Genomic DNA, 27500 nt, shown 5'->3' on the forward strand with positions numbered 1-27500 from the left:
TCAAAATGAAATGTAGGGATGAACTTCCCTTAAGTTCAAGGTTTTATTGTTGTAAAATCGTAAATTATTTTAACGAATTGTATTGTGTTAAGCTAAAGGCACAATCCGTGACCTAGGATGGCATATAAAATTGTTCCAACATATATCAAGATTCCACCAATAAAGGCCTGATCCTCAACCTTAAACCAACAACAACTCAACATTGCAAATTTTTCTTTGCTACCATCTTTTAAGTTCCCATATTATAACTCAACCTTCATTGATATTTATCTTGATTATCTTTATCTTTTATCACTATATCTGGGGCCTTATTTCATTAGGCTACTATTTATTTATTCTGAACGAAATCCCGGTCAAAGTAACAAATTAATTCCGTCAAAAGCATGCATATTAAAGTATCCGTCATGTTGGTAATTTTTATTGTGCCACTGCCAACACTGTTAAATTGGACAAAACTGTCTCTGTCTGTGTCTCTCTCCTCTTCGCTATTGTTTACTATTCATACGCCGCTTCAAACAGGCCGATTTAACCCGTTAATCAAACCAAAGGCCGTGTCAGCAGAGAGCGTTTAGCAGACACACGGCCCCGCGCGCTGACTCCTGCATGCCGCTTTCTTCCGCTTAATGACCGCAGCAATCAATTGGACGCGGAGGATTTGCTGCAGCGCAGCGCGGCGCAGCGGCGCAGGATGCCGCAAACAAACAAACAGGCGTCTGCGGTCTGCAGTCTGCACCTGCCGTTCAATGAGACCGCTCAATAAGACACACACACGCTAAGACTTTTTCTTTTCAACCCAATGTGCGGTGGCTACAAAATAAAAGCCCCCAGTGACATGCGAGTAAAGCGCATTGTCTCGCGGCGTCAATGGGGTTAGAGCGGATAAACGGTGCGCGCGTGGGGCGACCGCATTGAGAATAAACACACCGCAGAGATGGAGGGGAGGAGGGATGGGAATCAAACCTTATGGGATAAGGAGGCCGGGTTGAACTTGAGAACCCATTTGTAATTTCGTTGTTTTCGTTGGGCTATTATATGGACACAAATGCAGGCTATTAGGTCAACTTTTGCAAGTGCAAATGCAGGTTTTCTTTGTATAGAATTATCCGATTTGATTATCAGATGGTTTAACCCCGCGCTTGGTTTTTTTCCCAACATTAAAATGAGGCCTTGATTTAATTATCCACCGTAACGGAAGAACGAAATCTACTCAATCATCGATCTGAGCCTTTCAGAAGCAAACAGTGGCAGCGTGAACAACCAAACCGCGGCAGGGATTTCTAAGAAAGGTCTCTCTCCTCGCAGGCCTGCATTTTACCCACATTTACGTCAACCCATAACTCTTCCAAACACAACAAACCACAACGACACGACACAAAGTGTGAAACAACGTTTTAAAAAGCGGTCCCTACCCACAAGCCCACCTGGATGTCTTCTATGCTGTGGTGTCCTATGTGCATCCCGAGGGGGCCCTCACCGAGCGCCGCGGCCCCTTCCCCGAGGCCATGCAGGAGCCTCGGTACTCCCGGGTAATCCCTGCGGGGATCGAGGCTCAGCGCCCGGTGGGACTGCGACAGGAGAGCCCCCTCCTCGGAGCGGGACCGCTGCGAGTGCCATGCGGCCTGCTGGTGTTGGTGGATGGAGTTGATGGATGGGTAGGGGTCGGATAGGTGCGAGTAGGCAGACTCCTGGCCCTGGGACGCGTAGGAGAGGGAGGACTGCGGGTACGGAGGGGGGAAGTAGGGTGGCTGGAAGTCGGAGGCCGGGGTGTGGCAGAGCGGCGGGGCCGAGGCGTAGGCCGCCTGGTTGAGCGAGGAGAGCTGCGAGAGGCGGCCGCTGGGCGAGGAGCCGGTCAGGCCGTCCGCGCGGTCCTGGGGGGTCAAGGAGAGAGTGGGAGTTAGGTCACTGACTAATAATAAATGAAAGATGACCTTTCAATAGACCACTGTTTTTTAATAAGTGACACTCTTTAAGACTGTCCGATTAAGTAGGCTACGTAAAATTCAACAACGTGAAATTCGTGCGTAAAATTCAACAACGAATGTAAACTAAAATATAAACTAAAAACATTCAGATCGGGTCTACAAGGGTACTACTTTAGCCATGGAAGGACTGGATCTATTCGTTATAATTCCTATTCTTCTTCTGATTCCCATGGTTTCAGATCCCATTCATCACATCCAGCCTCTTCTCGCGGAGAGAGAGACAGCCTCCACGGGGGGCTGGAATGATGCGCGCGGGCACGGAGCGCCTCTGGCACCGCACGGTGTCACGAAGGTCACCAGCACGTGAACAGGTACTACTCTCCTGCACAACGCGAAACCTCGCGATAGCCCCGGGACGAGAATACACAACTCTGAATGATGCGTCGGGCGCTCCAGAAAGGCATTCAAAACAATCAATCAAGAGAAATTACCGCCTAATTAACCACAATGTATATAAACACAATATCAGTATATTAATAAGTGAGTTAACGAGATGTCATGCATGCAGACGCAGTGTAAATTAATAGGAAATACCAAGTTGGTAATGTATTTTAATTTAATTTAAAAACATCAGAAAATATATAACCTACTGGCCTACATTTCTTTTATTCTGTGCTCAACGAATTTCGATTTTTCTCCCCACGATATGGGTCACCCAGATCGATGGCAGTGGAAGTGAGCGACGATGTCCATTCTAAATCTAGTTCACACCTCGTCGCAGATTCAGAATAAATGTATAAAATACAATATAAGAATGTACTTTTTATTTTTTAAGAAAACAACGCAGATGATTGCGCAAAACTATTTAATAAAAAAGAAATCCGATAGTTTGGACATGGTGTGACAGCCTCAGCTCCGAGGGAAACTGGCTTTAGTTGATGCATGGTGCGCCGTGTAATCATCCCTGATAAAACGTCACAATACTTCAAACGCTTCTCTCCGCGCTTGAGAACTATTCCGGACGACACTTTGACGGCCAGCCTCGCGCTCTTGCTTTGACATTTGTTTCGTATTCTCTTGTGATCTACCGGACAGGCGACAGCCCGCGCGCGCCGCGAACTCAGAGCACTCGGCTTCTAATGAACAGCAGATGAAAGACTTAATATGGGCCTTCGTTTGAACAACAGTAAATAACAGATAGGTCAGGGAACTCACCATGGCCGAATAGGTGTGAACTAACATCTGGTCAGATTCTGGAGACCCCCCCTCCCCTCAAAATAAAATAGAAAATCAAGAGCGCGCGAGGCTGCTGACGACGTCTGAGGGATGACAACACATTCACCGCCAAGTTATAATCCAGGCGATTTATTAACGTCTGAGGTGAAGATCCAGGAAAATAAAAAGAATAAACGGTAGCTTTTCTTCCGCGGGATAAATTGTCTCTCTGCCGAGTTTTGTATTTTTCTGAATGAGCGTGTGAATGGTGTTCTGCGCGGGCTGTCTGGTGTCCCTGGCCGTCTCCACGAGCGCTCTACTTATAGGCGTCGCGCGCGCTGAGGCGCACGGGGGGTGGGGGGGAGGGAGGGAGGGGGGGGAGGGGTCGAGGGGGGTCCCATTCCGCTTAAAGAGATACTTGTCTTTCATGAAACCTTAATACACACTTATCCACTTATTCACTCCGCCAAACGCAGGCCTACTGCGATTCCTTTCAATTAATTCTTTCTTCCATTCCTCGTGCGTCGAAACACATGATAAATAATAAACTGCTGGATTATAATTCAGGTCTCAGTATTCCGCATTACAATTAATACAGTCAGCGCAAAAGTCTTTATCCAAAAGGTTTAGGCTAGTATAAAACGTTACCAGGCTTTACGCATCCAAAAACAGACAGCAAAAAACGGTTTTCCAGTTTGACCATATACATTGAACCCAGTCTTACTCACTCAGTCATAAACAGTCAGCAACGGAGCAAAAACACGTTAATACGGTTGCATGTCGCTTACCTGAGCTCCATACAGCTCGTTCTTGGAGCGAGACTTCCAGAGCATCGCGAGGCCGTCGGTGTGCTTCGCGCGGGTCTGCGGGGAGTCCTGCTGCTGCGGCTGGGGAGCTCGAGAGGGATGGGAGGCGGTAGAAGGTGGAGAGCGGAGTGAGTTAGTTGGAGAAGAGACTCTGGAGTTGTATGGATGAGTCACAAAGAGAAAAGGGAGGGAGGGAGGGGGGGGGGGGGGGGGGGGAGAGGCTGGGTGGTGAAGGAGTCGAGAGAGAGAGGGTGCAAACTTTGGGACGAAACAATGCCACGGCACCCGGCCGCATTGTCCGCTAATTTTCACGGTTTAGACACGGGATTAAAACGGAGACAGTGGGGTGTTTTATATTGCGTGTATGTTATTATTAGTATGTCAAGTTATGAATCACATACACTGTGTTAATTACTGTCAATGCTGACTTAAATCGCACCTCTTAATTATCTGAATAAAAGCGCACTTTTTCGCGTTATTTCTTGAAATAGTCCTGATGTGTGCTACTGGCGGCCACTTAGCCGTATTAGCATTTATCAGAAGTTTCCTTATTGTTTTGCCAATAATTAAGAGACATAGCTCCAAAATCGATCAAATTAACGTTTTATTAGAATAAGACGACACTAGGAAATGGCACATTTCTGTTCCATCGGGACCGTCCTGACGACCCGTCTCCTTACATAGCGACGCATCTCGATATAGAAGCCGGCACGCCATCTTGTGGTCACTCACAGTATGACCGGTGGTGAACCGCGTTTACCTTCATGACAAAAGCGGACCATTCATCCTCAGTCCACCCCGAATGTTGAATTTTAATGAAACAAAACGAAACAGAATTTTATTACCAAAATAGCTCTTTATTAAACATATCTTTGAACATTTCCATAGCGTACAGCAAAAAAACACATCAGTGTTCTCCTGCCTGAATGCATTCCGAGCACGACGACCGTTGTAGTGACTTATACATGCTTTATTATCACTTTATTAGTCTATATAGTAGACCAACGTGTAACCCTTGGGCTCCATCTGCGAGAGTGCTTGACCTTCTTCATTTTATCATACAATAAGAGCCTTAGCTACGGGAGGGAATATACTTCTGCTACAAGTTGCGAGTTAAAACGTTCTCCGTCAGGCCACGCCTTCTTTCTATATGGCCAGCCCCCCCCCCCCCCCCACCATCAGGCCACGCCTTCTCTTCTGACCCTCCATCAAAACCCCCACTGTCTCCCTGGACCCCCACTGTCTCCCTGGACCCCCACTGTCTCCCTGGACCCCCACTGTCTCCCTGGACCCCCACTGTCTCACTGGACCCCCGCTGTCTCCCTGGACCCCCGCTGTCTCACTGGACCCCCGCTGTCTCACTGGACCCCCGCTGTCTCACTGGACCCCCGCTGTCTCACTGGACCCCCACTGTCTCACTGGACCCCCACTGTCTCCCTGGACCCCCACTGTCTCCCTGGACCCCCACTGTCTCCCTGGACCCCCACTGTCTCCCTGGACCCCCACTGTCTCACTGGACCCCCACTGTCTCCCTTGACCCCCACTGTCTCACTGGACCCCCACTGTCTCCCTTGACCCCCCCACCATCCCACCTGACCCCCACACTGCCTCACCTGACCCCGCCCCCCCCCAGCGTCTCACTTGACCCCCACCGTCTTCCTGAGGGCCCCCATGCCCCCCAGGGCCCCCTCGGCCCGCCCCGCCCTCATGCGGCCCCCGATCTCCTGCCGGCAGGCGGGGCAGCCCTCGGCCAGCGCGCACAGGGCCTCCTCCAGGGCCTCCTGGGTCCGCTGGTCGGGCAGCCGGGCCCCCGTCTCCAGGAGGGCCAGGGTGCCGGCCAGCCAGCCCTCCTCCCGCACCAGGGCCGAGAGCCAGGGCTGGGCCCGCACGCAGCCGCCCAGGGCCTGCAGCCCCAGCCTCCACAGCTCCTGGGCCTCGCCCCACCACGCCTCCCAGGCGGAGCTCACCGCCACGGGGCCGGGCCGGGGGCCGGGCCCCTCCAGGGCCCCGCTGAGGAAGCGCAGCGCCGCCGAGAAGAACCGCCGCGGGCCCGACTCGGCCGGACCTGGGGGGGGGGGGGGGGGAGGGGAGAGGAGGAGTTAGGATCATCATGGAGACGGATGGGGGGGGGGGGGGAGGAGCTAGGATCGTCATGGAGACGGATGGGGGGGGGGGGGGGGGGGAGGAGTTAGGATCGTCATGGAGACGGATGGGGGGGAGAGGAGGAGGAGTGAGGATCGTCATGGAGACGGATGGGGGGGGAGAGGAGGAGGAGTGAGGATCGTCATGGAGACGGATGGGGGGGGAGAGGAGGAGGAGTGAGGATCGTCATGGAGATAGACGGGTGGTTATGGATCATAATCTGGCCCCCCAAAAGCAAGGACTACAAGTTAGGATCGTCATGGCGATGGATGGTTATGGATCTAAATCTGCCCCCTAAAAGCACGGACTACTTTGATACTGTAACAGTGAACAGCCTTTAAGATGCTTCTTATGATGAAAGAAATCGCATGTTAACTTAAGGGTGGGTGAACTAAAAGAAAGGTTGTGGGTTCGATTCCCCAACGTCCCCAGCCGACCTGTAGGCCTTAAGCAAGGAGCCTCACTCCTAACAGTTTCTGAACATCCTGAATCTTGTTTTAATGTCATTCACATAAATGTACTAAAAATAACTTAACAGTAAATATTACCAGAATATTGGTGGCTTTGCATAACTATTTGACCGAATGTCAGGAAGTCCTGACATTCAGGAAACACTGGGTAGGTCACCTGACGTCGCTGGCATTAGCCGGCCAATCATGAGGCCCAGAGTGCAGAGGTTGGCAGCGAGGACGAGGAGGGCGGGCTTGTGGACCAGAACAGGAAGTGCTTCGCTGAGGAGAGTCTCCAGGGTCCTAAAGCACGGGTCATTCCTAAACAAACAAGAAAAAAAAATGAATGAGTGTCTATGTCACTCAACTGTAAGAGAGCTGGTTCAATTATAATACGGTTATCGGCTCGCTCGAATAGGAACTGGTCATATAAACACGTGGCATGATTATTATCGGTTTGTCCCTGTAACACGACATCGTGTATAGGACATTGTGTACTCCTGATAACGGTCCTGGAAACGCAGTAATCAGTATGTGAATGCCGGATTGGTTTGTGGATGATGTTTTATAAGAAGGGTTTCTTGTACAGCACAGTTCAAACACCACGGCCATTCAACGTGTTAGACACTGGCAGGAATCAAATTGTGAAAGCTTTTTAAAAAAAAGATATCCAATACAATAGATAATTGAGAAGAAATGTAGAATAAAAGTGTAAGAAGGCAAATAAAGATGAATATCAACCCGGCACTGCAGACGTGCATGTGTACATATTAAGCGATGGGTCCGTCTACACACTGTGTGCTGCTAATCGAGCTACGCTAGGCTGCTACTCTGTCCAGTAGTGTTGGTGCTTCAGCGGTTAAGGTGGAGCTAACCTGACGGAGGTTGGGGTTCGGTGGTCTGTTAAGGTGGTGCTAACCTGACGCTGTCGGGCTCCGTGACGGTGAAGTTGAGCAGGGCGGAGCAGGCCGTCTCCAGGCCGGGGTCCCGGGGGGTCGCGACCCCCGCCCTCCCCTTCAGACGGGCCCACCCCCGCGACACGAACTCCACCAGCAGGGCCGGGGCCTCCAGGGAGAGGAGAACCTTCCGGGGCCCGTCCTCCGCCGAGAGGTGGCACAGGGCCGGCAGGAGGTACCTGGGGGGGGACGTAGGAGAGGAGGGAGGGAGGAGAGGAGGAGAGGAGGGGAGGGAGGGAGAGGAGGACAAGTGTGAAGGTTAATACGTTGCGAAATGCAAGAGCTTGTAGACTTGATGAGAGTACGCGAGTGCTTCGTCTTTTGATTGGTTGGTTCGTCCCGTCCCGTCCCGTCCCACACACACACTCTGCTCTGTCACTGGCACAAGTCTAAGATTTGCAACACATTGATCAAAAGTCAAGGCGTGCAGAGTCATCATTTTCTTTTTTGCGGGGCGAGCACATTCGTGAAGTTGCGTTGATCAATCCACGCATTTCTCCGTTACACCCCAGTTCCGCTGTGGACCAAGTTCTTCCATCGGCCTCGTCCCTCTCTTACCTCAGCGCTTGACTGCCCGACCAGGCCCCGCCCTCCTCACCGACGGACATCTCAGACATCCAATGGGAGAGGCTCTGGTCGGGGCCCTCCCCCATCAGATGGGCCCTGGCGTAGCCAATCAGGAACGGCAGGAGGGCGGTCACCTCCTCCTTCAGACAGGCCGTCTCCTCGGCCAGCCAGGCGCACAGCGAGCGGAACGTGGCGAACACAAACGGGTCGCCATAGCGACTGGGGTCCACCTTGGAGGGAGGGGGAGGGGGAGGGGGAGGGGGAGGGGGAGAGTTGAGAAGTGGGACTGAAGAACGAACTAGTTGTGCAGCATCTTATCCTAGCCATCTCTGTTAAGAGACGCACAGAATTTAAAACATTTCCCGCATATCTCATGCAAAAGTCTACTCTAAACAGACCATTTGGCCCCGGTACCAACACAAACTAACTCATTCACTTGTACAGTTTTCCCTGTACCTGTGACAAGTGGTATATCAGAGCAGCGAAGGCCTCCTGGAGCACCAGCAGGACCTGCCGGCTCTGCTGCAGGCTGATCCCAGTGATGGCAGGCTGGGCTGGGGCCTCACTCTGGGCGAGTGCCTGGCTGCAGGCCTGCTCCATGGCGGCCTCCATGATGCGGTAGCAGCCTAGGAGCATGTTCAGTTAGGACTGTTCCAAAACCTCAAATTGTGCAAAAAAAAGGATCGGATACATTTTTCTGTATTTATTGTGAACAGTAGGATACATGTGTCACAAAAAAAAAAGAGTGTTTAAAGTAACGTAGCGCGCAATCTTGTATATTTATACGAGATCCATTGTACTGTATACAAAGCTGTGCATACAAACCTATAATACTATAAACACCTGTAACACTAGACTATACATACCAGTAACACTAAGCCCTTTCCTTTAGAAGGGCTTTAACTACTACGAATCAATCCCACCTGTAACACTACATAACACACAGCTGTAACAATACTTTATACTAGTAACACTCACAAGTACCAGTACAAGTATTCAGTCGGTGAGTCACTGACTACTGACTTTTATAAGTGCTTTAACTACTACTAATCAATCCCAGCTGTAACACTACATTAAACACAGCTGTAACAATACTTTATACATACTAGTAACACTCACAAGTACCAGTACAAGTATTCAGTCGGTGAGTCACTGAGTACTGACTTTTATAAGTGCTTTAACTACTACTAATCAATCCCACCTGTAACACTACATTAAACACAGCTGTAACAATACTTTATACATACTAGTACTAGTAGTAACACTCCCAAGCACCAGTACAAGTATTCAGTCGGTGAGTACTGACTTCTATAAGTTCTATAATTACTACCTAACCAACCCAACCTGTATCATTAACCGTCCGACCCACCTGTGAGCGTGTGCTGCAGCTCGGCGCTGATCTCCGTCCCGGGCGGCTCCTCCAGACCCATCCTCACCTCCACACAGGCCCGGTTCACCAGAAGGCAGCAGAACTTGGGCGGCCCCGCCGGCTCCCAGCCGCCCAGGTCCAGCAGACAGGCGCTGAGCACCAGGAGGGGGCCGATCTGCGCGGGCGTGAGCCTGGCCTGCGTCATGGGCCTCAGCTCCTCCCACAGCGCCGACACCACCGCCTTCAGCGCCGCGCTCTCCGTCGCCACCCCTGGCGGAGGCAGGAACTGCATCAGCCGGGAGCACTGGTCCAGCCGGGCCTGGCCCTGGGCCTGGCGGAAGTGGGCCGAGACGCGGGCCAGCAGGGAGAGGAGCAGCTCCGGGTGTTTCCGCCACGCCTTCTCCCGGGACCGGCCGGACAGCAGGCAGCCCAGCAGGGGAAGCCCCTTCTCCTGGCTCAACACCTGGTCACAGAGGGGTGGGTGGAGGGCTTACGGTTAAGTTTACAGAACCAAACACAAAGGCAATTCACAGGGCTGGACATGGGCAGGAGTCACATTTTCACATTGAGTCTCCTAAAAGGCATTTAAATTGAGTCGATAAGAACACAGACATAAAAGGTAAGAAGGGTTAATGAATATGAACAAATGTCAGACAGTACAGGTATACAATTACTAAGTTAGTAAAACGGTTTGCCACTAATTCCGCTATGTTTTGGGTGTTTGAACTGAAATATTTAACCAAAAAGATGGAATATTTCCAGATACAATTCCCGACGGTAGTGTATTTAGCCTGGAGGTCTACCTGGTTGTGCTCGATGGCTCTGCACAGGGTGGGTACAGCCCCCCGGCTCAACAGCTGCTCGGGGCCCGTCTCCAATGAGCAGACCGCCTCCAGGATCTGGTAGCAGTCCGCAGCCATGGCCTGGTCCAGTCTGGGAGTGGAGTCTGGGGCCTCTTGGGCATTTTCCCCACCGCCGCCAACATCATCACTACCGCCGCCACCACCATCAGGACCAGAGTGTGGTTCTGCTGTGGGGTTCTGCCCGGGGGTCCCCTGGGTCTGTGAGGGTCCGTCTGCCAGCAGCCCCAGCAGGAGCGGGACGGTGGACAGCAGGTGGGGGTGCGAGGCCATGTCGGGGTCCGTGCTCAGCGCGGCGAGCAGGGCCGTGCCCAGGGAGAGGAGCTCCTCGGGGGGAAGGCTGGCCGTGGCGGAGTCGCTCCCCCGGACCGCCGTGACGAGAAGCCGGTGCGGTAGGTTCAGACCAACCGCCTCGAAGATGCGTCTCAGGGTGGGTTTGTCGAGCTGACTGGCGGGGCATATGCGCGTGATCTGAGAAAAACGGTCATAACACTTGAGTTAAATTGCACTGTTGCATCAGACAACGGGAGATAAGGATACATGGGAATAAGAATGCGTCAATGACACTTGTATAAAACAACCCGTTATTTTCAGGGTCCCTACCAGGAGCAGCGCCGCCAGCGTGTGGCTGTCGTTCTTAGCATGCGTAAGAGCGTGGAGACATCTCTCCAACACTTCTCTCTGGGAAGGAGTCAGGCCTTCCCCTGCTTCCGTGATCGGCTCTACTCTTTCTCCTCCATCCTCCTCATCCTCAGCTAGGGCAGGATCATGGGCGTTAGGTTCATCCACCGTGCTCAGAACAGCAACTTCGGTAACTTGGGTCATCTTGACGTAGGATCCAACGTTACTGAGGTCCTAAAAAGAACAACATGAATGAAATCGTACGACTGAGAAACGGGAACAACGAATAGAAACCAACATCATCCGAAACAACGCATGTGATCACGTCTGGTTAAAGCACCAAAGCTAATTTCATGCTATGCTAGGCTATAAGACGAAAACCTATTTACACACCTTAACTCTAACCAACTGAAATGTTATATTATAAGAACAAATTGCGAGAGCTCAATAAAGTAAAGATGTACAAAATAAAACTACCTCGATGCATCAGTCCCACACTACAACAACGTGAGCATTTTCAGGAAGAGAGCTGTCAAAACAAAGCTGCGCCCAACCAATCACATCGCTCCGAATGTACCTACCAGCCAATCACGTCGTGTTTCACTGCCCCGTAGCGGGAAGCCATTTTGGTGCCTGTTTTAAACGTCAGCAAGACGTGATGTGGACTACAATTAAAGATAGTAACGTTCCCCCCGTGTCAAATATCACCCGAATAGATACGATGATAGAATAAAAATAAACAAAGCGAATCATCCAATGTGGATGCATCACATTAAATCCCAAGGTTCGCTTTGTGGACAATAGGAGGCGCTAGAGAAAACTAAGGTACAGTTTTCACAGTCGACAATAGGGGTCGCTACCTTTAAAATAATATCCAGGATTTTACTTTTTATAACAGTGGAATATCTGATATGTGTGCATATATATTTTGTATTCAACGTTTTATATTTTGACTTCTTTATTTTTTAACCGTTATTTTTTGTTTCTCATGCCAATAAAACTTCCTTGAATTGTATTGAATTGAATGGTAAGGTGCAGTGTTCACTTCACTGTCGACGGTAGGAATCGCCAGAGCAAACTAAGGCGCAGTGCTCACGGTCGCCGGTAGGGGCCACTAGAGGAGAGTTCGGCGCAGCAGCATCATCCGTGTGTGAGCGCCGTCAGCTCCAGTGAGGGAAACCAGGAGAAAACAACGGAGCTGACCTCGATAGTGTACAGTGAGCAACGCGACGACAACCAACGGCAGACCCACAGGATATACCTGCACACCTCGACATGTGTAAGCGCTTTCCGTTCGTCTTGTGTTTGTATTGAAAAGATCGGTAAGGGTTGACGATCTACCCACAGCTGTTCGCTTAAAAGCGCCCCGATGCTCCTATGTGTTCATGGTGTACATTATGTACATTACCCGGGGATGTCTCTCGTGTGCAGCCGTGGATTATCATCACAGTCGTGGTGATGGTTCAAGGTATTTAGAAACGATTCAATGCATAGTAGTAGCCACCATGAGTTGTATTGCCTAATCTTTTTTATTAAAAACGAAAGCTTATTATTCAGCAGAGAGAGAGGCTAGATATGTGAACCAGCTGGACGTGTCCCCTAGACACCATAGACGTATATATGTGTGTGGCTTGAAACATGTAAAGCTCCATAATGAATGAGTCCACCATTTTGAAGGATGTGCCCCATTGCCTTTCTCTAGTATACGGTCCAAATAGTATTATATTTAAGGTTGGCTAATAAGGACATCGGGTAATACCGGACGATCGGGTGGCATCCATTCATTTCAAGAGGACTTTCCAGTCGACGTTGCAGCAGTCAGAAACGTGTGCGTGTGTGTGTGTGTGTGTGTGTGTGTGTGTGTGTGTGTGTGTGTGTGTGTGTTTCATAATTCCACTCCCTCCCGTTTTGGGAAATTGAAGTTGACTCAAATGCAAACGAGAGGGAGAAAAAAAGCAAATTTCCGGGTCAGTAGTAAGAGACTGCGTTGTTTATGACCTTATATCTTGCGTCGATCTGTTGACCACCCAGTAGTCCCACACTGAGCCAACTGGCTGAGCTGTCATCACGGCAGGTGACTGTGTCGCGTGATTGAGCATCTCTGCGCAGCTACGCTTGCCGTAACGACCGGGGGACGGATGTGGAGACCGAGGGACGGTCCGACGGACCGGGGAAGGATCCTAGTGACCGGGGGACAGGGGGAGAGCCATAGAGACGGGGGGACGGTCCTAGAGACCGGGGGTCGGCCCTAGAGACGGGGGGACGGTCCTAGAGATTGGCTGACGGCCATACATAGAGACCGCTTTAGACAGTGGGCTATGCGCGGGACGTTCACTGAGCAGTAATGTGGGGCAAAGGTTCGATATGGTACGTGTGCCTCGTATTTTGTTGGGCTACCCTTGGAAACATGGGCCTTGTAAAGAAGATAACGTATTAAAACTATGGGGCGACAGACGCTATGTGTCCCGGCTGTAGCCAATCCAATTGTTTTCCCAAAAGGAAGCAGACTGTTGATTAGGAAGGAAGAGGGAAACTGGGAAATTTCTTCTTCTTGAGTCAGGAGTGATAAGAACTCCTACCCATAACAGCGTTTGAGTTTAATTATCTGTACTGCAAGGTCTGATTTAAGATGCTGGCAAACGAGTTACCTTATCAGTCTACCAGACATAACAGTTGTAAATCCTCTTTATTGGTACACTCATAACACAACCGTATGGCCGTCTGGTAGGATGCAGGATCGTGCTGTAGTGTTACCCCCCAGCTGTCTTAGATCTGTATGTATCCTATGATCTGGATAGGTGCCATGCCTTAGTGTTTTCCTGTTCTTCATGCAGCAGCAAAAGCCTGTAATGAGACATTAGAAGTCACAGGAGACACGTTTAATAAACAAATATGTAATAACGAGCATACACGTTTACCTCTTAAGTTGTGACATGACACAGTCGACTGTCCATCACATGTTTCCTAGCGTTCCTCAGCCTGCCATTGCATGCCTCTCAACGTTCACGTCACACTGTCCCTCAGTCACACGCCATTAGTGTGACGTTTATTATAAACAAATGTGTCATCATATTGTGAAGTGTCATGACTGACATCCTATTCTCCAAACGTGAATAGAAGTCATATCTCGTTTATTATAACAACGATATGTTTTTCTTATTTATCTTTTTACAATTAGTAGGTAAATTGCCAATTTTAAAGAGCTTGTGTGTGTCCACTATATAGAGTTTAAATGTGAAGTCGAGAGGGCTTCCACCAGGCAATGACCAGGGCCACCTGAAGTGTAACACGCCACTTACACTGAATGGATCTATAATGTAAACAGGCTGTATAGCCCTTCTATGCCGAGGGAACCACACGTTCACAAACAAGTGGCCAGTCTGATTGAGCTGTGCAAACACACTGTAAAGCAGTTGACCCGCAACAAATAATGTCTGAACTTTATTGTCCACAAAGGCAGAGACGGTGAAGACGCTGGCTAGGGTGTTCCAGAACTTTATCCACGTGTTGCTCAATTGGGTATACCATTTTGAATTAATTTAAATGTCATCATCATTTAAATTATCTTTTAATATGTATTTTTGCAGCACCCTGTGAGAGCTGGAGCCATATAGAGCCTGCTATTATTGAGCAGAACAAACATTGTTTTTAGTGTGTGTGTGTGTGTGTGTGTGTGTGAGATAAAATATCCTGGTTAATAATTCATTCAATGCTTTAATCAAGCAAAAGTTATCCGGGGGCTACGGTCGAATCAAGGAGTATATCGGAGGAAGATATCGGAGGAAGATATCGGAGGCCTTCAAGGAGTGACACCGAAATACACAGAGAGGAGGGAAACAAAGGGACTATGGAGAGAGTAGCCTGGGCTCTGAGGAGTGGGGAGAGGAGAGGAGAGGGGAAGGGATGGGAGAAGGAGAGAGGAGTGGGGAATGAGGGAGGAGAAGGGGAGCAGGGAAGAGTGTGGAGGTGAAAACAAGATGGAAGAGAAGAGGTGAGGGAAGGGCAGAAGAAGAAATGAGAGTTAAGTTAAGGAGAGAAAAAATTGGCCTTGCTCATGTTTCGCTTCCGCGTGAGTCATGTCTTTGCCCTATTTCATCGGTTCATCTTCCTCCTCCTCCTCCTCCTCTTCTGTCTGCAGAGCGGTCGTGTCTGAGCGGATCGTGTCGTGGAGGACCAGAGAGCAGCCATGTTGACACTGCCGCTTCGAACGCCACCGCTGTCGTCCTGTCTTCACCCCTCACCTCGCCTCACCTCCCTGCCCACCTAACTTCCCCCCCCGGAGCCTCCTGGTGGGAGGCACGGCTCCTCCTCCTCCTCCTCCTCCTCCTCCTCGGGACCTACAGAAGAGGTGAGCTCCGCCTGAGCTGTAGTCCTCCTCCAGACATATTGTAGTCCAGACGTATTGTTGCTCAGTGTGCTATCGTTGTTTAATGATTGTAAGGAGAGGGTGACTCAAGAAGTGTCACATGTTGACGTCTGTTTTCGATGACGTTTTCTGTTGCATGTGGTCTAAAGGTAATTTCAAGTGGTTCCCTCCCTCGTTTTTCTGTAGATTTGACATCGAGTCATAGTTGAATATTATGTCTTTAAACTATATATTATTAAAATGTTGATGCTTAAAGTCCTGGGTTTGCAATGGGATTCACCCTTTATTTCCCCTGGTGGTCCGATGTCTAACTCCCTCCATGTCTCCCACCAGGTCCTCTGCTTTCCAGGACCATGTCTCCCCCACGCTACCTACCTCACCACGTCCTATCACTGCTCTTCCTCTGGGCCCTACACCCGCCCACAGGTACGACTAGCCAATAGGAAGCCTCTGGCCACCCAACCTTAGACTGTTGACCTTGAGGGGGCGGGTTTCCCTGCAGTGTCGATTCGCCTCGTTCATGCCAGGTGTTGTCGATGAGGAGACACTATCAAGCTCGTCAGAACGACACACGCATCGTCACACACACCAGGTCACCCTTTATAAAGAGGTGATTATCTTCAATGAGGCTGCTTTGTGTGCATAAAGGTTCAACAACAATTCAGAGATAATCTCCGTTCCCGCCAAACAGGCCTTTGGTTACCCAGGGCGGCTCAGGTTTTCTCTGCCATCTCACAGTGATCGTTTCGGGTGCTTCAGGTGGCCCTGTTTGTTGGTTTGTGGGTGCGGTGGCTTAACACAGTTTGTGTGCCAGCTATCCTCTGTCTCCCTCGGTCTCCCTCTGTCTCCTTCTGGCTCTGTCCCTCGGCCTCTCGTGTGTGTGTGTGTGTGTGTGTGTGTGTGTGTGTGTGTGTGTGTGTGTGTGTGTGTGTGTGTGTGTGTGTGTGCGCTGTGTGTGTGTGTGTGTGGGGGTTACACTGGACTCACAGTTTGCTACAGTCTAAAGTAGGACAAAAGATCCTGTGTGTGTTTGCTGACAAAAGCCCACAGTGCGTTCTCTGTGTGGCTTCAAGTCCGAAGTTGCATTAATTCACCTGCATCCCATAATATTCCCCGTCGTGACAGAAGGGCCGTGGATCAGGGAACTGTCCCAGTTTGGCCCCCCCATCCGGATTAGAACCATTCTAAAGTCACTTTAGAGCTACATTCAGCTTACAACTTTATGGTCTGTTTAGAACTCAATGGTTGGATTATCTACGGACACAGTTGTAGAAAGGCCACTCTAGGACTATTCCATCTGTTTGGATCTCTATGGTCAGTTTATTTAGGATTATGGTCTGTTTAGAAAGCTATGGTCTGTTTAGAACTCTTCAGTCTGTTTGTTTAGAACTCGGTGGTCGTTTTAAAACTAATTTTCAACACTACATTGGTTTATAACTCTGTACATTCTGTTCTGATCTCAGTTGGTTTGGCTCTGGCTCGTGTCAATAAATGTCCTCCAGACATAATATTATTCATTAGGCATTTCTGCTGTTTCGAAATGAGACCCACATTGTTGGCCGCAGTCCAACATGTGTGCCCAGATAACAGACCCTTTCAACTGTTGCTTTAGCCTTTCCTGTTTTATTAGTATTCATTGACTTGTTCTCTCTCCCCGGTTCCTCTCCCTCCCCCCTCTCCCACCCCCCCCTCTCTCTCCCCCCTCTCCCTCCCCCCGTCCCGGCAGAAGTCTCGGCTAACCTCTGCAGGGTGACGGGAGGCGTCCTGGGCATGCACTGGAGCAGCGTCCTGGGCCTGGGCTGGAGGCCCCTGGCCCGGGGGAACGCTGGCGCCACCTGCTGGCAGTCCTGCTGCCTGTCGCCCAGCTGCGGCGCGGTGTGGAGCCTGGGGGGCCACTGCGTCCAGCTCAGCTGCTCCAGGGACCGGGGCTGCGCCATCGTCTCCCTGCCCCAGCCCCACCAGGAGTCCCTGGGCCTGCTGCAGATGCTGGACAAGGTAGGGCTACCCCTGGATCCCCCCGGGGTCCAGGGGGGGCCCTCTGGATCGGGTCCCCCATCAGGCGTTAGCCAGGGTTAGGTCAGGCTATCTTCGGATGTAAGGGAGTACTTATTCGGATGTAAGGGAGTACTTATTCGGATGTAGGGGAGTACTCCTTCGGATGTAGGGGATTACTTATTCGGATGTAGGGGACTACTTATTCGGATGTAGAGGAGTGCTTCTTCGGATGTAGGGGAGAACTTATTCGGCTGTAGGGGAGTACTTCTTCGGATGGAAGAGAGTACTTATTCGGATGTAGGGGACTACTTATTCGGATGTAGGGGAGTACTTATTCGGATGTAGGGGAGTACTTATTCGGATGTAGGGGAGTACTTATTCGGATGTAGGGGAGTACTTCTTCGGATGTAGGGGAGTACTTCTTCGGATGTAGGGGAGTACTTCTTCGGATGTAAGGGAGTACTTATTCGGATGTAGGGGAGTGCTTATTCGGATGTAGGGGAGTACTTCTTCGGATGTAAGGGAGTACTTCTTCAGATGTAGGGGAGTACTTCTTCGGATGGAAGAGAGTACTTATTCGGATGTAGGGGAGTACTTATTCAGATGTAGGGGAGTACTTCTTCGGATGTAACGGAGTACTTATTCGGATGTAGGGGAGTACTTCTTCGGATATAGGAGAGTACTTCTTTGGATGTAAGGGAGTACTTATTCGGATGTAGGGGAGTAGTTCTTCGGATGTAGGGGAGTACTTATTCGGATGTAAGGGAGTACTTATTTGGATGTAGGGGAGTACTTCTTTGGATGCAAGGGAGTACTTTTTCTTGCGTGCGTTGGAATCAAATGAGCTCTGATCCCGAGGAGAAGTTGGCCCATTGATGCCCCTTTGGTTCGGTTTATACAAAGCCCGGAACACGTTGCTCAAGGTTTTCAGTGATTTTATTCAATTTTTTTAATGTGAATCCAAACTCTTTCATATTAACAAATAGCTTTGCAATTCCTGCATCAATGGCGGATGAGTTTAGGTTTAAAGGAGCAATAAGCAAGATTTACACGAAGTTCCTGTAACGAGTAAAATATCAAACTTAATAAAAATGTCCCTTGCCCTAAGCCATACCCAAGAAAAAAATGCCCAATCGAACACGCACAGATCAGCTCAGTTGGTAGACAGGCAGAGAAATGCAGGCAATCGGGAGTTTGACTTTAAGGAGACATTTCCTGATTGTTCGTCATAAAAATACCGGCTAGCCCTGTTCGTTTTGGCCAGCGGGATGAACTTCTGGCAGCCTACTTCACAGTCAGATGGCACATTTCCTGAGAACATTAGATTCACAGCTAGCTGCTGGAATGTGGAATTATGAGTTATTGGATCCTTTTGACTGCTTGATCCTTTGTTAACATCCTTGGCTAAATGACAAATCTAGTCATTACACTGTTGGGACTGATTATTATGACCCCCAGTATGAACAATGAATGAGCCACCAAAAAAAGGCCATACAAGTCTGAATGATATATTCCTGACGTTTCTCCGCTGTGTATCTGACCTGTGTCTGACCTGTTCTCCCAGGGCCCGGTGATCCAGAAGCGATCCGTGAGGCAGCGCCGGGCACACAGAACTCATCCCCATGTCAACACGGTAGGAGGGCCCACACACTCATTACACACAAGCCGTACTTTAGACTGTAGGTGCACTGTTGGCCATGTTCATTCAGGGAGGGTAAGGTGTGTAGGGAAACAGTCCTTCCTTCCTCCCTCCCTTCCTTCCTTTCTTCCTCCGTTCCTTCCTTTACTCCTCGCTCCCTTCCTCCCTATGTCCCACCCTTCCTTCCTTCATTCCTTTCTTTCTCCCTCCCTTTCTCCCACCCTTCCTCCCTCTCTCCCACCCTTCCTCCCTCTCTCCTTCCCTCCCTTCCTTTCTCCCTTCCTTCCTACCTTCCTTCCTTCCTTCCTACCTCCCTCTCCCTTCCTCCCTTCCTCCCGTCGTCCCTTCCTTCCTTCCTTCCTTCCTTCCTTCCTTCCTTCCTTCCTCCCTTCCTTCCTTCCTCCCTTCCTTCCTTCCTTCCTTCCATCCTTCCTTCCTCCCTCCCTTCCTTCCTTCCTTCCTTCCTCCCTTCCTCCCTTCCTTCCTTCCTTCCTTCCTTCCTCCCTTCCTTCCTTCCTTCCTTCCTTCCTCCCTTCCTTCCTTCCTTCCTTCCTTCCTTCCTTCCTTCCTTCCTTCCCTCCCTTCTTTCCTTCCTTCCATCCTTCCTTCAGCCCCTTGATATGACAGTAGTACACGCGGTTAGCTATCACATGCTAACCGCGTCGAGAGCGTTTCCCAGACCCGACGCCTCCCTTCACCGTCCCTCTCCCCCCCCCCCCCCCCTGCAGAGGGCCACCACGCTGGCCGCCCCGGAGCCCCCCCCCGCCGTCGCTCTCCCTCCCACCAGCCCCAAGAGCAGCAGCAGCAGCAGCCTCGGCCAGTCGGCCAATGGGAGCACAGAAGCCGCACCGCCGCCCGTACGCACCCAGGCCCCGCCGGCGTCGACGGGGCCGTCCGCCGAGGTCGCCGCGGCCTCCAACGCCACGGAGGGCGCGGAGGAGGACGTTGCCACGGTTACGGCGGCGCTGACCAACCCGACGGCGGCAGGTAAGGCGGCGATGGAGACGGAGACGTGGATGCTTGTTGCCATGGCGATCTCCTGAATGATTAAACCATCAATCAATCGCCTTTAACCGACTCCCCGTCCTGTCCTGTCCCGTCTCCGTGGCGACGCTGCGGTTGCCATGGCAGTGAGGGAGCTGGCGGTGTCGGCGGGGCAGAGCGTGGAGGTCATCCTGCCCAACAACGAGGTGGAGCTGAACGCCTTCGTGGTCCCGGCCGCCAAGACCGGTACAGACACACACACACACATGTGCGCACATACCGACACTCAACCAATTAACGCGTTAAATTTGATTAATTTATCACAGAAAAAATAACACGCTAAAGAAATGAACGCAGATTAATCCCGCTTCTATAGTGCTCTTTGACCCGGTGTGTCATTTGCGTTGAAACTAGAGCTGTCAGTTAAACGCGTTATTAACGGCGTTAACGCAAACCAATTTTAACGGCGTTAAAAATTTTATCGCGCGATTAACGCAATTATTATATAAAAAAAATAATAATAATAAAAAAAAACTTTTTTTTTTTTCTTTGGCTCAAAACAAAGAAGCAGTAGCCTGACTGCTATGTTCAAGTGACATTTGTTCAAAGCAGTCGTTTAATTGCACTATAGGCTCTTTTTTTGTATCGTCCTGTTTTGATCAGTATTATGCCAATGTTGTTATCAATAAAAAATCCTTTGCACAAGTCAAGCCGATGCACTTCACCATGTTGATAAGAGAATTAAAATGAGAAGAATTATGGGACAAAAAAATCAAGGGATATTTAGCATAGAAAAAGAATTTGTGATTAATTGCGATTAATCGTGAGTTAACTATGACATTAATGCGATTAATCACGATTAAATATTTTAATCGCTTGACAGCTCTAGTTGAAACACAACAGAGTCAGACGAGAAGACGCTGCTCGGCCCCGTGAACGGACAATTCAAGTTTGAACAACTCCCAGACGGAACTGTAGATAGGAACACTGTTATCTGCAATCACTGTCGTTAGGAATTTTCCTATCACCTGAGTTCATCAACCCTTAAATATCACCCCAACGCAAAACGTTCGGGAGCAAGTTCGCGGGTACGAGCTGCCACAGCCCCTGAAGCTGGCGCTAGCAGCCAGCCTCGTCAAGCCACACCCGACTGAGATGCATTGAATCTTGAGAGAGATGGAAATGAATGCACATGGACACATTGTCTCTGTTTGGCACGGTTCGTCTGATTGATGGTGAAGGTTGATACACTTGTTTTACTTGTTTTCCAGGGTCCAAGTATTTGTTTGACTGGCATCTCATCACCCACCCAAAGGACTCCAGTGGAGAGATGGAGGGGAAGTTCAACAAGACGCTGAAGCTGAGCAGGGTGAGACGCAGCACGCACCCGGTCGAGCACCCTATCAAAGTGACCCGCACAATCACTGTTCTGGGACGTTGATTTCATCAGATGTGTTCTCAGAATGGGTCGGTTTCGGTCTCACTCTCTTCGTCTTTGTGTGTGTCTCTGTCTCCCTCTGTCCCCCCCCCCTCTGTCCCCTCCCCAGCTGACGGTCGGCCTGTATGAGTTTGAGGTGATCGTGGACGGAGACGGCGCCCGCGGCGAGGGCTACGTCAACGTCACGGTCAAACCAGGTGAGCTCAGTCGCGTGTCAACACAAACACCAACACTACACCCCCACACACCACCGTAGAGGGGCCTGTTCTATCTGAACACCCCAAAGTCCAGATGGAGAGGCCGCATAGATTGCGTATAGATTGGCCCCTGCATCACTGAGCTATAGAGTGTGAGGTGTACCCCCTGGTGGAGTAGAGAGAAAGGTTGGTCTAGTCGTGGGTACGGTTCTGGACTCTTGGCCTGAAAAGGTCCCGGGACTGCGACCCCCAAATATCCACCGCCTTACCTGAAGGAATCCCAGAGCGTGAGATGTCCGGTCGCTTATCTTCCTGTCAACAACATGTGTTTACATTCATTCAAACTCCTGATGAATGCCAACATATCCTGTGAGCATGCCCAGCTGCTCGGTGCTCAGTGCTCAGCCTGTATCACGGAGCGCGCGTCCTTGTTTGCTTTGGTGTGCCGGGACATGCGGCCTGTTTTAACAATGCCTTGTTGTACTTAGTTGATCTTCTTTTTGCCTTCTGCTTTGTTGCATCTCGCTCTACTCTGTTTGTCTTATTTTTTGGCTCACTGTCTTATTTTTGGCTCACTGTTTTTAACCTCTTTCATCTTCTTTCTACCTTGTGCCTCATTGTATCTCGCTGTACTCAGTTTACCTTATTTTTGGCTCACTGTTTTTAACCTCTTTCATCTTCTTTCTACCTTGTGCCTCATTGTATCTCGCTGTACTCAGTTTACCTTATTTTTAGCTCACTGTTTTAACCTCTTTTATTTTATCTTTACCTAGTGCTTTGTTGTATCTCGCTGTGCTCTGTTTACCTTATTATTAGCACACGGTTTTAACCTCTTATCTTCTTTTTACCTTGTGCTTCATTGTTTCTCGCTGTAATCAGTTTAAAACAATGAGGTTAAGAGAAGTGTATCTTTTTTTTTTTTCCACAAAAGCCCTTCTAGTGACGGGTGTTGCATATCAGCATCCGCTATAACCCCTATGAAACTTGCATTGGACGGCTGCTCTCAGCTTGTCCATGTACACTGTATCTGTCCCTATCAAATAAACCATCAATAATAATAATAAATCAATACCCTCTGTGTCTCACACCCTACAGAGCCCCGCGTCAACAAGCCTCCCGTCGCCGTGGTTTCCCCCACCTTCCAGGAGATCACCTTGCCGACCAGCTCAACGGTGATCGATGGCAGCCGTGAGTCTGACGAGCCTACACGAGAGCCCAATGAGACCCCCGCCCCCCCCCCCCCCCCCCCCCCCCCCCTCGTTTCAGCGACACCGGCCATCATGTGTTGTTAATCTTTAATGTTAATGTTCACCTTCTGCTGATGTGTTTAAACTTGAAACTGAGTTACCTCTTCAACGTTCTTTTGGTTGAATATGAGCATAAAGAACTAAATAAATAACTAAGCAGAAATGCAACCATGAGCAGCAATACAAAGGATTGTGTAGTAGCCATTCATTCGTCTCTCTCTCTCTCTCTCTCGCCCCCTTACTCTTACTCTCTCTGCTCTCATTAACTCTCTTTTTCTCTCATTATCTGCCTTACCTCAATCTCTCTCCCTATATTCTCTTGGTCTCTCTCTCCTTGTGTTTTCTCCCATTCTCCGTCTCCATACCGTCTCTCTCTCCCTACACTATCTCGATCCATACGTTATGTCTATGTATGTTCTCTCTGTCCTTCACCTTCTCTCTCTCCCTCTCCCTCCCTCTCTCCCTCCCTCCCTCCCCCTCCCCGTCTCAGAGAGCTCTGATGACGACAAACTGGTGGCGTGGCGCTGGGAGGAGGTCAAAGGTCCCCTGAGGGACGAGAAGGTGACCGGAAACACGCCCATCCTCACCCTCAGCCGACTGGTCCCCGGGAGCTACACCTTCATGTGAGGACGGCCCTGTGACCCGTGCCGATGTACATGGGAAATGTAGTTTTCTCGCATTCAATTTACAGCATCAAGGATAAATTGCACCAGTGTAATGTAGCTCTTTAACACTGTCACTGGACAGCATCAGAACTGGACAAGTGGGAATTGTAGTTCTCTCACAGTCACTGTGAAGTCAAAGTACAGCAACATGGGAAATGTTCTCTTACAGTCTCTACAGTAATATTTTGTTGATTAGGAAAAACAACATTTCAACTGTTAAGGAACGAAAGCTTCGAAGGCAAGTCTTGCAAGTCGTATGGTGAATCAAACGGGTCAGGATGTGGGTCAGGATGTGGGTCAGGATGTGGGTCAGGATGTGGGTCAGGATGTGGGCCAGGATGTGGGTCAGGATGTGGGTCAGGATGTGGGCCAGGATGTGGTTCAGGATGTGGGCCAGGAGGTGGGTCAGGATGTGGGTCAGGATGTGGGTCAGGATGTGGTTCAGGATGTGGGTCAGGATGTGGGTCAGGATGTGGGCCAGGATGTGGGTCAGGATGTGAGCGCTCCATGCAGTCCTGTCCTAGTATTCAGTCTAACATCAACAGGGGAACTCTCTCCTCAACGTCCACAGCTTGACGGTGACCGACTCGGACGGAGTACAGAACTCCACCCAGGCCACCCTGCTGGTGAACAAGGCCACAGACTACAAACCAGTGGCCAACGCAGGGCCCAACCAGGTAGGAACCACTCACACCGGAACCCTTCTTCTGCCGTGGGGAGGGGGGACTGCCTTCAGAGAAGCACACGCCTATGACGGATATTAATGCTTCAAGGCAATGCTGGAAACACACTAACACTATATGGACAAAAAGTCCATATTTCAAGATATTTCAACTCTCTTCATTATGTTAAATTAACTTGTGATGTCTGGGTTGGGGGAAGGATAGCTTAGTAGTCACTAGTCCGTCTCCTGGCCAGGAAGGTACTCGGTTCGATCCCCAAGATCCACAGCCTCTAACCTGTAGTGTAACGCTGGTGGTATGAGCCCGCTTCAGATACTAGCTTATGCTAAATGGAGACATAAATGCAAATGTACAAACTGATTCAGAATCAGAGTGTGTGTGTGTGTGTGTGTGTGTGTGTGTGTGTGTGTGTGTGTGTGTGTGTGTGTGTGTGTGTGTGTGTGTGTGTGTGCGCGTGCGCGCGCGTTCTGCATTCACGGCGGTTGAATGCAGAATGAACTGAACCTGGGTGTGTGTTGGTTGTGGTGAACAGCAGGATTAACTGAACTTGTGTGTGTGTGTGTGTGTGTGTGTGTGTTGTGGTTGACTGCAGGATTAGAACTAACCTGTGTGTGTGTTCTGGCGGCGGTGTGTTAAGGTGATCACGCTGCCCCGTAACTCCGTCACCCTGTACGGCAACGAGAGCACCGACGACCACGAGCCCCTGAACTACGAGTGGTCCCTCAGCCCCCTGAGCAAGGCCAAGGTGGTGGAGATGCAGGTGAGGACTCAGAGCGATGACTCAGAGCGAGGTGGAGGGGGTGGAGGTGGAGGTCAGGACTCAGAGCGAGAGGGTGGAGGTGGGGGTCAGTCCTCAGATCGAGGGGGAGGGGATGGAGGTGGAGGTCAGTCCTCAGAGCGAGGGGGTGGAGGTGGGGGTCAGTCCTCTGAGGTGGAGTTGGTGGTCAGTCCTCAGAGCGAGGGGATGGAGGTGGAGGTCAGTCCTCAGAGCGAGGGGGTGGAGGTGGGGGTCAGTCCTCTGAGGTGGAGGTGGTGGTCAATCCTCAGAGCGAGGGGGTGGAGGTGGAGGTCAGTCCTCGGAGGTGGAGGTGGTGGTCAGTCCTCAGAGCGAGGGGGTGGGGGTGGGGGTGGAGGTCAGTCCTCAGCGAGGTGGAGGATAGGTAGGTCAGACAGTCAGCATGCTGTGGTCAACATTAGAAGGTTTATTAACGCAGTAAAGTTAAGGCGAAGAGCTCTAAGGATCGTGCTCGAGTCCACTAAGAAATGACAAGGAGCAAGTCCACGTAACCCCAGATGTATATATATAGTATATAAACACAAGAATATACAAATGAAATCAGTTTCTAGCTTTGAGATGAGATTCACTTATTTAATCTCGGATGGAAAAAAATACATTTTCCTCGTCTTTCCTTTTTTTCCTCTTACAACGTTATAAATTGAATGTTGACCTTTGACCTTTGACCCGGGACTGAATACCGAGGGCCGACTGGTTCTCTCTGTGTGTGCAGGGGGTGCGCACGCCCACCCTGCAGCTGTCCGCCATGCAGGAGGGGGACTACACCTTCAAGCTGAAGGTGTCCGACTCGTCCGGGCAGCAGGACGTCGCCCTGGTCACCGTCATCGTCCAGCCAGGTAGGTAACCCGGGGCAACCAGTCGACCAACCAAAAGACAACCGGACACCTGGGCCTGAATAGAGTGGAACCCCTATAGAACAGAACACGGCCGAACGGAACTCGTATAGAACAGGACCCGGGTGAATAGAATCCATACGGAACAGACCCTGTGTTTACATAGGATGGAACAAAATGGAGTTTGTTCCGAGAGGAATAGAAACAAATCAAACAGAATGGAACCCAAATACTGTAGAATTAGGCCCAATCCCATTTCTACCCCTTACCCCTTACCCTTACCCCTTCAAAACAAGGGGTAGGGGTAAGGGGAAAGGGGTAAGGGGTAGAAATGGGATTGGGCCTTAAACTAAAACAAGTGGAATGGACAAAAAGCATTTCAACATGAAACGAGTGAATGTGTCTGGGTGTCAGGAAGCTGCGACACACACTCAGACACGCAGCCCGGCCAGAGTAATCAACACAGCACCAACCGAAAAACACCACAACAAGGGAACAGGAGTGGGGTCGACGTCGAGGAGAAGACCCTAAGCACACCCCCCCCCCCCCCCCCCCCCCGACCAGACCTCAACGCTCCTATATACATCGCTTGCCCCCCTGCGCTACGAGCTAACGGCGCGTTATGTTATGTACGTCTGGTAACCCACCGGTGTGAGCCGCGTTGCCGTGGGAACATGGCCCGTGGGGTTGTGTTTCTTCGCAGGTGTGTTGTTTCACACCCCGTAGCTACACAACGTTTCGCTGTTTTACCCCCCCCGGCCGTTTGGCAGACGAGTGTCTTTTTACTGCGCCTCTGGCGTGCTCAACGCCACTTCCGCGTGTTCTCTTCAACGGTTTCCGCGGCGACGGAGGGAGGCTTGTGAACGAGCTTCCTGTCGGACCGGTATAACCCAAACGGCAAGATTCTGCATTCGTCCTTGCACGAGTATGATCAGACAAAAGGGGATCGCTTAATTTAGCGACTTGCACTCACCCTTCCCCCCCCCGCTGTGGTTCAAACCCGGGACCCAGGAGGTCACTAGGTCACTAACCACCCTACCCTCCCCTTATCTAGTGACCTCCTGCTCGTATGTATATGCACTGCGTATATAGGATGTGTATCGCCTCCCTCAATGGCGCCGACAAGCAAACAATTAGTATCCGAGTGACTGTTTATTTAACCTTGTTGGCATACCTGCGCTGCCACATGGAGGCTTCCAGAAAGAGCTCCAGGGTGAACTCTGCGCTTCACGCTGCGTTCCCACTTTTGGATCTCACTTTTCTTTTCTTTTAGACTGGTGACTCATGGTGACTCAAAAAAAGTAGGTCAACCTGTCTCCTCACGGGCAGACTTGCGTCAGGGTAAACACTATTGTATCAATGTTGACTGAACGACACTGTGAGCTAAGGGGAACTAGGGGATGTACCGGTCCGGGTGCATTGTCAACGCGCACCTCAGTGAGCGAGGCCACACAAGGATACCGTCCTCGCAGGCGGTCAACCGGTTAGCCGCCTGCCGCACGCCGTCCAGGTGGCTGCCACACGCCAACCTGCTCCTGGACACAACTTCTCCCCGTGTCCTGGAACTCTGCCCCAGGACATGGGAAGATGTTGTGGAGATCCGGTTTATTGTGGAGGTTTGAATGTGTGTTGAATACTGACTGCTTCGAGGTGTGTGTGTGTGTGTGTGTGTGTGTGTGTGTGTGTGTGTGTGTGTGTGTGTGTGTGTGTCCTGACCCAGCCCCGCCGTCCCACTGTAGGCCTGGTCAGG

General features: G+C 50.5%; 3 protein-coding genes across 5 annotated transcripts in view; 1 reads left to right on the plus strand and 2 right to left on the minus strand.

The window, feature by feature from the left end:
- tfap2e (transcription factor AP-2 epsilon) overlaps positions 1–4080 on the minus strand; it is a 14865-nt gene extending 10785 nt beyond the window's left edge. The window contains 2 exon segments of the mRNA XM_030346981.1: positions 1410–1868; positions 3926–4080. Of these exon segments, the coding sequence (XP_030202841.1) occupies positions 1410–1868; positions 3926–3970 (504 nt within the window). The 5' untranslated portion in view covers positions 3971–4080.
- A 1485-nt stretch (positions 4081–5565) lies between these two features.
- On the minus strand, positions 5566–11488 carry ncdn (neurochondrin). The gene is made up of 9 exons (XM_030346979.1): positions 11385–11488; positions 10890–11141; positions 10230–10757; positions 9427–9889; positions 8514–8683; positions 8049–8287; positions 7454–7669; positions 6713–6855; positions 5566–6008 (listed from the first exon to the last, which is right to left on the minus strand). The coding sequence occupies exons 2-9, from the start codon at positions 11109–11111 to the stop codon at positions 5581–5583; spliced, it is 2409 nt and encodes an 802-aa protein (XP_030202839.1). The 5' UTR covers positions 11112–11141; positions 11385–11488; the 3' UTR covers positions 5566–5580.
- Positions 11489–12028: 540 nt separating this feature from the next.
- Positions 12029–27500, plus strand: part of kiaa0319l (KIAA0319-like ortholog) — a 25203-nt gene continuing 9731 nt past the window's right edge. Inside the window, exons 1-14 of one of the 3 annotated variants that reach the window (XM_030346976.1) lie at positions 12029–12186; positions 15046–15255; positions 15607–15699; positions 17000–17268; positions 18833–18901; positions 19636–19894; positions 20039–20137; positions 21163–21260; positions 21439–21526; positions 22622–22714; positions 23264–23396; positions 24010–24115; positions 24759–24881; positions 25630–25753. In XM_030346976.1, coding sequence (XP_030202836.1) covers positions 15627–15699; positions 17000–17268; positions 18833–18901; positions 19636–19894; positions 20039–20137; positions 21163–21260; positions 21439–21526; positions 22622–22714; positions 23264–23396; positions 24010–24115; positions 24759–24881; positions 25630–25753 — 1534 coding nt within the window. In that variant the 5' untranslated portion in view covers positions 12029–12186; positions 15046–15255; positions 15607–15626. Of the gene's footprint in view, positions 12187–12242; positions 13275–15045; positions 15256–15606; positions 15700–16999; positions 17269–18832; positions 18902–19635; positions 19895–20038; positions 20138–21162; positions 21261–21438; positions 21527–22621; positions 22715–23263; positions 23397–24009; positions 24116–24758; positions 24882–25629; positions 25754–27500 lie in introns of those variants that run through there. The other 2 variants (XM_030346978.1, XM_030346977.1) reach the window with 2 other exon arrangements.

Source organism: Gadus morhua, chromosome 22 (genome assembly GCF_902167405.1).
Source record: "Gadus morhua chromosome 22, gadMor3.0, whole genome shotgun sequence".
NCBI lineage: Eukaryota > Metazoa > Chordata > Actinopteri > Gadiformes > Gadidae > Gadus > Gadus morhua.